Below are 10,764 nucleotides of genomic sequence, written 5' to 3' on the forward strand. Positions count from 1 at the left end.
TCATTATTGACGTATATTAATGTCTGAATTCTATTTTTTATATTGTTCATAATACGGTAACTAGGTAGTATATATTTTTAAAGTTCTTTATTTCTAAATTAGCATTTGTCTGTTGCTGTAAATTATTCCCGTAACTCAACTCACCTCGAGATCTCCCATTGCACCGTTCAACTCGTTCTGAATCGCAGCCCAAATGTTGTTGACGTGCGCTAAACATTTCAGATAATTTCTGAACTCCTTGTCAGATGCCGTCTGTGTCAAATTTAACGAAATATTTTACTTGCTTTCTCAATTTACATACTATTTATATGCACTGCGATGCATGCTATTAAACGATATTTTATGCAACAGTAGTTCGTTTAAACTTTTACTAAAGTACATGATGGCAACGAGGGAGTTACAACGGTGTCATATAAAACATTTTCCCCTCTTTTTCAGAAGAATTCTCGAAGTTCCTCGCCTTCTATTTTTGCTTAATATTTTTCTTTCGTTCAATACGTTTTTTAATCGGAAGTAATAAATACTGTATATTAAAATATAGAACCACTTTTTATAACGCACAATCATGTACCTGCGTCTAAAGATTTTTTTCCTTCAAAATAGTACAGTTGAAGTACAGTACCTTATTATCGTCAGTCATGGCATTCATCAACGATACTCGGCGCTCTCGCTCATCCTCTACTGCCCTCACTAACTTAAAGTCGTTTGCTTTTCTTGCCAGTACATTTAAGCTGTAGTCTAAGTTGTCTTCACAATCATGCATAATCGAGTCAATCTTCTTTTTCTCGGCTTCCTTTACAAACAATATTGAGAATTACAGCAAATGACGTCACAATGATTATGTGACGTTAACGTTGATGTTTTACAGGCCCGTAGGAAGCAATTTATTATTGGTCAGGCCAAAGATACAAAGGCCCGGCCCACCCCATCCCCTCCCTTGACCCGTGAGACGGATATTTACCAGTTCCTCGACGGAGGATGCAGACTCACTCAACCCCACCAGGATCCAGATCACCCACACACCGCGCTGATGGTGCCGACCTTGGTGTTTTTCTACTCCCAAAATAAAATTTTCGAAAAAGTATGTCCTATAGAGCATTATTCTTACCGGGTTAAGTCAAGAAGACGTATTAATAGAGGAGAGCATGTTATATAGTGGGACCAGACAAGCACCCAGGTTTGCAATGTTGTAATTAAACTCGGAAATTATTAGCCCATATGCCTTAATAATAACCAAATTCTACACTTTGTTGGTTTGAATAATACAGTGTATTGCGAAATGGTAAAAAAAAATAAGTTGTTCAAGATTGTTTTATTGTAGGCCTAAATTTAACTTCCTATCTGCAAATATGTTCTAATTATCATGTATACATAGGCATGTATAAACAGTTAAACACATAATTTGGTACATCATTATTTATAAAAATTATAAATAGTAATGGTCCCAAGATGTAATTTAGCTTCTAAACCATGCTAATGACATTTTTACAAGACATGGGCCTACAAGATTATGCAGTAAACTATTAAGATCAAGTGAGACTAATCCAACAACTTTACTTTTATCAATAACATCAAACCAATCTGTAACATTTATTGAGAGACCGCAAGAAGTTATAGAGTACGCAGACAAGCACCCAGGTTTATAACTGACCTCAAGTTAGTACAGGCTATTCTGCCTTAATAATGACCAAATCACTCAATTTGTATTTTATTTTGTACGAATAATACAGCGTATTGCGAAAATAATTATATTGATTGTCATAGGCCTTAATTCCATTCTTTTCCGTGGGTGTGTGACCTCGATGCTTGAAGCATGGCGATATGCTCGGAAGTTAGGCGATAGGCTTAACGTAATTTTGTACAAAATGTAAAACAAGAAACGCGATGTTACGCCAAAACGACAATTTGACATACAAACGATATATTGATAATAATATTGATTGGTGATTATTGGTCCAGTCAAAGTCAAGCGTCGAGTGAGATTATAAAACGCTCATAAAATACCTTTGTGTAGGTAGGTCTGTTTCCTGTTTCCAACAATTATACTTACAAGATTGAATCCTATGAGACGAAAGAGTTCGTTGTTAATTGTTAGCACCATGCTTTTGGCACCTAAATGGCGATTTCTTTCATCCCGCATCCTTCTCAATTTCTCCCTATCGACGGCACTGTAATCAAGATGAGGATAATAATTATAAATAACAATAACCATTAACAATAAATAATAACAGTAGTAACAATAATTTTAACATTTCTGAGGAATAATATTGATTATATATATATATATATTATATATATATATAGATATCATATATATATATATATATATATCAATCAATGAAATGACATAAACAACTTAAAATAAAATACACAAATATTTCTCAACATATAATGCATAGGCCTATATAAGATATATAAGCCTATATATATATATATAATATATATATATAACATATAATGCATATATAAGATATATAAGCCTATATATATATAGGCTAATATATCTTATATATACATTATATGTTGAGAAATATTTGTGTATTTTATTTTAAGTTGTTTATGTTATTTCATTGATTGATTGATTGAATAAATGTTTATTGAACTTTCCTTATTTGCAGTTATCAACCTCCTCCCTACTGATGATTAGGTATGCCTCACACTGTTGTTACCATGCTGTGATAAAAACTAAACTTACTCATCGACGGCGGAAACTGTCTGTTTTCGGAGTTTTCTCTCCAAGTAGCACGACTCTTCCTCCTCAACATCCCAGTGTTTCCTGTCATAAAAATGGCTTGCTTGCTTCATTGCTAATCGTTTTGTCCTGATCTGTAAAACATGCCGGGATGTGTGAACCTAACATAATGACTGGATGTTGTAATCTGTTTATTTGTTTTTGTTGTCTGTGTGATTGTAGTATTGTGATGTATTGGGTTCCCTGTCTCTTATACACATCTAGATGTGTATAAGAGACAGATACTGTATATTAAAATATAGAACCACTTTTTATAACGCACAATCATGTACCTGCGTCTAAAGATTTTTTTCCTTCAAAATAGTACAGTTGAAGTACAGTACCTTATTATCGTCAGTCATGGCATTCATCAACGATACTCGGCGCTCTCGCTCATCCTCTACTGCCCTCACTAACTTAAAGTCGTTTGCTTTTCTTGCCAGTACATTTAAGCTGTAGTCTAAGTTGTCTTCACAATCATGCATAATCGAGTCAATCTTCTTTTTCTCGGCTTCCTTTACAAACAATATTGAGAATTACAGCAAATGACGTCACAATGATTATGTGACGTTAACGTTGATGTTTTACAGGCCCGTAGGAAGCAATTTATTATTGGTCAGGCCAAAGATACAAAGGCCCGGCCCACCCCATCCCCTCCCTTGACCCGTGAGACGGATATCTGTCTCTTATACACATCTGGCCTAATAGGTTTAGCCTATGTAAAAGAGCACTTAAATCTGTAAAGTGCATTCATAAACGTTATATAGTGCAAATCATAAGGTTGCTAATAGAACGTACAAAAAACACTTTTTTTAAATCTGAAATAATATTACTTAAATTGCAATAAGGACCTCTGCTCGTTTGTGTTGCATTTCCACTTACATTTTCCACACTACTTGTGGAAATCGAGGAAGAAAATCTAGTCCGAGTTCACAACGTTCTAATGAAAGCAACATAAGGCACAATGTTTATAGGCCTATGATATCAGCAAGATATAGATCTACATATCCAGTTATCAATTTGTTCATTTGCCGCGTATTAGGCTACTGATGTTTAAAGTTATTCAGGTGAAATATTCTTCGTTTTTATTTATTTTTTTCCCAAACCTTCCGAGATGCCTACAGATATATTCATTTTCTTTCGTCAAAATCTATGTATTATTATATTATCAGTATAACTCACAATAACCCCTGCAAACAATCTCATAAGTTCCTCGTGTGAAAGTACTTTGAGTTGCATGGATTTGGTACTGGTTTTGTCCATCTGTTTCTTTCCAGACGCATATGCCCTCGCTTCTGCAAGCCGTCGTCTTTTTTCGTTTTCTTCCTTAATAAAATCGTAGATTACCATATTATTTTGAAAACGTTTAATCGATTGACACCCCTGAAAGGTCCATCCACATTTAGCAGCAGGCCTACGCATCGGACACAAACTCGCGCTTTTTTCGCCTTCATTACTTACAAATGTATCCAAGAGAGCACGGAGTTCTTTTTCACCAGGTAAGGTTTTGTTGGGGTTCGTATAGGTGATTGCATTCTTTACAACAAATTTAGCATCGGCCGCGATGTCTGTTATTGCCTTAATTCTAGGTAAATAATTGTTATCAGCAATGAGTAGGTAAGAACGACTCTTCGCCCTACTCAGCAATTCTTTTAGCTCATTGCTATGATCGTTTATGTCTTGAAATGCACTGGCGAATTTAATCATTGTGATAACGTCTGCATCTCCTATGACGGAGTCTTCAATTTCGTTAGAGCTCTGAGCTTGCAGATTATATTGTTTGTACTCAACGTTGATATTACTAGGCCTACCACTCCTAGAGATAGTGTTAGACAGGTGTTGATTAAGCTTTTGCCACGATCTTTTCCATTCGTATTTGTCAAGAACAGTTGCATCGATATTGATACCCTCATTGGCACCAATTATGGCTTCCAAATACATGTAAAGTCCAAAAATATCGGTACCAGGGCCTCCTCCAATACTCAATACATTTATATGATTAGGCTTATCTATACGCCTTTCTTCGTTGAAAAATAATTTATGAACAGTACCTAATTCACCCCTTCTTACCCTTTCGTCATCCATTTGTTTTAGTCCGTTGTTGATTGCATGACTGATTGCTGAGAAATAGAAATATAAATATCCTGCTTGATTTTGGTTTTCGTCAAAATTGAAATCCACGATCTCGCTATCTGAACCGCCGGCAGTTTTGTACCCCTTTCTAAGTCGGACAATTACATCGTACATTTCAGTTTGCTTAATCATTTTTTCGTCCATATATGATATAACTGACTTAGCAGCAATACTGGTCAACTCATCATGTAACTTAGCCATATTGAAAAGTGTTCAGCATAACATAACACCACAGATGGCGAAAGTACGACCTAGGTTGAAAGCCGACTCAACCACACCCAAATCCAGAATCACGGTACTCAGTATGACTATTACGCAGTACAGTATTATAGTCATTTGTGTTTTTATTTTCATTGATGAGGGCGCACGATACGGTCTACCGTCGCTCATTATAGGCATAGAGAATGGTACAGTATGTATGTAGTGATGCTTTTACACATCCTCATAAGGTGGATGCAAATGCGGATAAACTTTATTGCAATTTCCAATATACTGAAATTGAAGTTGCACATATAAAATTGGTTACCGTACTTTAAGGAAGAAAAAAAAATAGGCCTAAATAAAAATTGCACTAGAGAGTAAAAATGGAGAGAAAAGGACAACATTCAAAAGGGAAGCAACAAAAAATAAAATGCAACACAAGGACCGAAATCTAGCACAAAAAAAAAATTAATAAAAAAATAACATAACAAAACAAAACAAAAACAAAAACAAAAAAACAAAACAAAACAAAACAAGAAAAAAAAACCCTAAAAAAACTATAACAAAAACATCGAAGCACAAAAAGGATTCATAGATTCTGAAACAAAACTAGGACTACGTTTGAAAAACAAAAACAAAAAAAGCAAATTCACAAGAGGAGAAAGGAACATCAAAAAGATATGGTATATATAGCAAATAAGACTGCACAAAAGAGAATTTAATTCAAAATATCAAAAGTTTGAACAACATTATTCAAACGCCATCTCCGACAGTTGGCAACAGTGAGTTACTTCAGGAAGACCAAGAATACACCTTTCCATCTGGAGTGCCAATGAAACTTAACAACTGACCAATAAAAAAACAGGACCATGCGCGCGTGTCTGACAAGCACACGTGTTGTCCCACAAATCATAGAGAAAATAGATGCACAAACGCATGTGTGTGCTATTGTTTTACGCTTTCGTTTTGTGACACCTTAGCAACAGTATCCAAGGGGCGGAGCTTAGCCGAAAGTCCATTAAGTACCGTCTACAGGGAAACAGCTATTAATAATAGTAAATTCAAGCATTGTAAAAGTACTTATTTATTTTATTTGTATTTTAAAAATAATATCTAGGGTCGGCATATTTCTAGTTCTATCGGGTAAGGTGACGATTAGGCTTTACACCAACATAACAAATAGCAAGTTAACAAAAGGCATCTTCCTACTCTTCAAAATACAGTAATTATTATATTTTATGTTTTCAGTGAAATAGAATATCAGCAATGTTGCCGATGAATCGAATCCGATAAGTAATTTTGAATGATTTCAGTGTATCAGGGGTAATCATGAATAATAACATGTAGTCCTACCTCGGTTGAGGCTGAAAAAGTTTTTTTTAATGATTTTTTTGTATGTAAACTTGCTAGCCACGGTAGGTCTTATCAACGCGACAGAAATTTAAAAAAATATTTTATTGCATGCAATCGTACTTTAATATTGAAATGTTCATATTATGTGACGTTATATTTTAGCATGCCTACCTTGTAGAAGCCCGGCCTTCGTTTGATGCCCTTTTTCACGTGGTCCCGAAACACTCGCTGAGCTATTATGTCCTTAGTGAGCAGGAGGTACTCCATAGGACTGTCGTCTTCCTCGTAGTCCGATTCAGAGTCCCACTCATGATTCCAAGCCTACCGGGAATACCGACATGAATAATACAATAGTAGCAAATAAAAATGTAATAATAGACTTTTCCACTAAGCCCCGCCCCTTGGATATTGTTGCTAAGGTCCCACAAGCAACATCATTTTGTAAAAGAAAACATTGCTGGCTGTGCGGTCGCGGGCACAAAGTAGTTTTTAGGTATTCCGGACAATATCTGCCTTACGGTTCTGCCAAATCATAAAAATGTATTAGAAAGTGTCTTAAAAAGGGGTCTAAATTACTATTTGCAAGTATACATTCATATAATTAAAATAATGATGATGATAATGATAACGATAACATACCTAGATATACATTGCCACAAAACATTGGCTATTTTACTTAGTATTAATTTCAATTAAAAATCATATTCCTTATTTCCATAGTTACCAACCTGGGAGATTTGAAATGCGTGAGTGACTATACCAGTTGGCTGGAGGGGGAGGGGGTCCAAGTGGCAGGGGAACCATCCCTCCACCCACCTCGCCGCTCCGACGATCTGAGCATTTTAAGCTGTTTTAAAACGATTTTAGGGGGTGTTTGTTGATAATACAGGTACATAAGCAAAAATATTATTAATAAAGCCAATGTGAGTTTCAATGTAGGCCTATGTTTAATTTGAGCACCCGAACTATGTAGACCTACACAGACATTTCATTACTGATTTTAGTAACTCGTTAGCGAAATAAGTAGGGCCTTCAAGGAAATACTGTACTCTCTCATGTCTCAAGTTTCTGCATCACCGTTTTTATAGTTTTAATACAACCAATTTCTTCTAATTTTAAATACATTTTCCCCTGAATTTGTGATAAATCGTTATCACGCATAGACTTGTTAAATGCGTGACAAATTTAGAATCACGCATGGTGTTTCTGCAAAATGCGTGTTTCATCCAAAATCACTTTGAAATGCGGGACCGTCCCGCACGATGCGAGATGGTTGGTAACTATGTTATCTCTACTATAACTATATCGTCAGCCTAATTGTTTTTACCAGAAAGACATCAATTGTGTAGTGGTAAGCTAGCAATACTACTTTAGAAGAAGACCCTGATCTTAAATTTTAACTAAAATGTACATTAGAATACTGAGGTTAAAATTCACCATCATCATCATACATTTATTAAATAGCGCAAATCTTGGATAGGCTATGTTACGATATAGGAGGCCAACCTACCTTGCGTGCCATTTTGTTAGGTTTTCTTTAAAGCAATCGATTGATCTGAAACAAGGAAACTGTAAACGAATCTTCGGCTTCCTGAACTCTTAAAAATTAGGACCCTGTAACAACAATGTAATATTTATCTTCTGTTTGTTGTTACTATGCAAAGCATCCGGTTAGTGCGCGCGTTTGTATACACTAAATCACCGTAGCAACAAACACAACGTGCGTATATGTATGACCAATAAGATCACTGAAAAGATATGTAAGTAGGGAAGTTTTTACGCGGTTTGTAAAAAAAACACCATAAACACCTATATTTTAACACAATGTTTCATTTGAATAATACCCGACCCGTATAAAAACTACTGGTTACCAGTACGGTACCTATTCTTTTCCATAATATATTATAAAACATAACATTTTATTTATTTACTTAAATTATATTTATTTATTTATTTATTTGACTCTAAAAATCCGATTTATTTACGGTACGGTGTAGGCTTCTCACAAGCGAACCATAAGCAAGGCGGCATAAAATAGTATAAGTTCCCATCCATTTTCTCCCCCAAAAAGGCGTCATTCGATATGTGGTTCTGCCAAATTTATGATATGGTTTTGTATCATATTATGATACAAAAAATGTCAATAGCTTAAATAGCCTGCATACCGGAGTACTGTAAGTTGAAGAGGGATATTTTTCGAAATCGAAATCGAAATACTTTATCAAAAACCCATCGATTAGGACGAATGCTCGTAAAATAAATTTAGCTATAAAAGTGTTCATTTCTATTTAACAATTCTTAACTTTTAATGAAAATACCTCACATTTTAAATACATCAATGATGACTACAATGTATGCCAAATAGACTAAACACAGAAAAAATAGATTTAAATCTGTGATAATTATACTATATAGTTTTCTCAGATTTTAATTGATACTTCAAAAATTGAAGGCGTCCTATGGGCTGGCGCCATGAATAATTTCAATCCCGCATATTCTCAAAATACTGGAAGTAAATATACACACGTGTTAGGCTATAAGACGGAAGTGAAAATAAATGCAATGCCAGTAGTGGACTGAAATACAATAGTGGGCGGGAAAATCATGCTTATAGGCCTATCTTTTCTGAACATATCACAATGTTTTGAAATGGAATTCAAGAAGCCAAGAATTATCAAATATTATCGAAACACCAGCTTTCAATAAAATGTGGGAGAAATATCACGTCGTTTATAATTTCAAAACAATATGAACTTGACTTTCTAACCTCATCTTCAAAACTGACCATATTCGATTGGGCATGTCAATTACAGTCATTTACGAAATATCTAGCCAACTTGCAGGTTGCAATCTTATTTTATAACGGTTACTAAGTTATGTTTGGCTGGAAGGCATCTGTTGGGACTATGCCACAATATCTAGTGGTCATACTAGGCCTTTTCCTGTCCTGCATTGGTTCGACTTTTGCTGAGGCCGCATGTCCGATCAATAATTCACCAGGGGTATGCGAAGTCGAAGAGCCGTGAGTAAATTTCTGTATTTTGTTTCCTTTTTATTTCATTCACATCCAAAAACAAGCAGGCCTACTTCGCTAATTACATGATGGAGCGATGCTGTGACGTTCAAATTCAGGGCCCTCGGATAGGAAAGCAAATATCGTAAGCCCCAAGCTATTCAACTCCACTTTATAAAAGATAAAAGCTATAGTTTTTACATATTTTTGAAGGTTTCATTTATTCAGTCTTATTTATAAGTGTATCCGCTCAACGCTGTTGTTACTAACTAGTTAAAGCTCAGTAAATAAATCTAGAAGTTTAGGTACATCATCATCTTTTTAATGTTTATCTCTCTTTGTATAATTAATAATAATAATAATAATAATAATAATAATACTAATAATAATAATCTTGATAATGAAAACAAACGGACGCAAATTGATGAAATACACAACACATTTTGGGAAAAATCTGCCTATTTGTTTACTCAGGAAGTACGAGAAGATATCCTTACGTTTCATCATAGCTGAAGTGGATCATAATTTCTTATATAATTGCAAAACGGTCGGAGTTTTTCTGAAATTACTTTATATGCCTATTATACTGTTCTGTAAGGAATTATTCATTTATCTAGTGATTAATGTTTTCTGGAGTGAGAGTGGGTGGAATGTCTCGTACTCAGCAGAATGTAAAGTATTAGGAATTAATTGTTTCGGAGATCACAATTCTATAAATTTATTTTATTTACCATATTGTGGAAACAGTTGCCTCCATCTTTGGTTGGGGGCAGCATGTCGCTAATGTTACTTCAAGAGCTTCTAGTTCTAATAGTTCTAGATTAATTTATCAAAGAATCCTTCTGCTACCTTTAAATTATACACAGAATTGGGTGGCCTATCATGGAATTTGGTGTTCCTGCATGGGTTCCCTATCCCCACCCACCTTCTAATAGTAACTCATCATAACTGCTCTTAAAAGGTCTGGAGGAGAGCAACCAGCTGCAGGATTTGCATTCTCATTACAAATTGTCATGAAATATTCCCTCACTTTAATTTGCTTTCAGTTGAACAAAGATTTCAATATTTAGCCAAATCCTATGTTTGTAAATGTTTATTCAGTTATTATTTTTCATATGCTACAAAAAATACTCGTCACACAGATCATTAAGTTTATTCACTCTGTTTCTCGAAATAGTTGTTTATATAATACAGTGTTTAATATTTTCCATGATTATGAGATACTATTATTAATATCCCTTCTCAAATTCGGGACTGTCTAATAATTTAAATTTATTCCTTAAACATTTTAAATTGTTATGTAGTGTGACTCCCGGTTATATATATATATATA

The 10,764-nt window shown here is 34.7% G+C and overlaps 1 protein-coding gene across 1 annotated transcript in view; it reads right to left on the reverse strand.

Annotated features, from left to right (window-relative positions):
• Window positions 1-10,764, reverse strand: part of LOC117113711 — a 30,013-nt gene that overhangs the window by 3,655 nt on the left and 15,594 nt on the right. Inside the window, exons 2-5 of the mRNA XM_033257133.1 lie at window positions 2,696-2,826; window positions 2,051-2,168; window positions 623-793; window positions 145-252 (exon numbers count right to left, since the gene is read on the reverse strand). Coding sequence (XP_033113024.1) covers window positions 145-252; window positions 623-793; window positions 2,051-2,168; window positions 2,696-2,805 — 507 coding nt within the window. The 5' untranslated portion in view covers window positions 2,806-2,826. The remainder of the gene's footprint in view (window positions 1-144; window positions 253-622; window positions 794-2,050; window positions 2,169-2,695; window positions 2,827-10,764) is intronic.

This window comes from Anneissia japonica, unplaced genomic scaffold, assembly GCF_011630105.1.
Source record: "Anneissia japonica isolate Jap-2015-1 unplaced genomic scaffold, ASM1163010v1 scaffold718_len1063573_cov188, whole genome shotgun sequence".
Taxonomy (NCBI): domain Eukaryota; kingdom Metazoa; phylum Echinodermata; class Crinoidea; order Comatulida; family Comatulidae; genus Anneissia; species Anneissia japonica.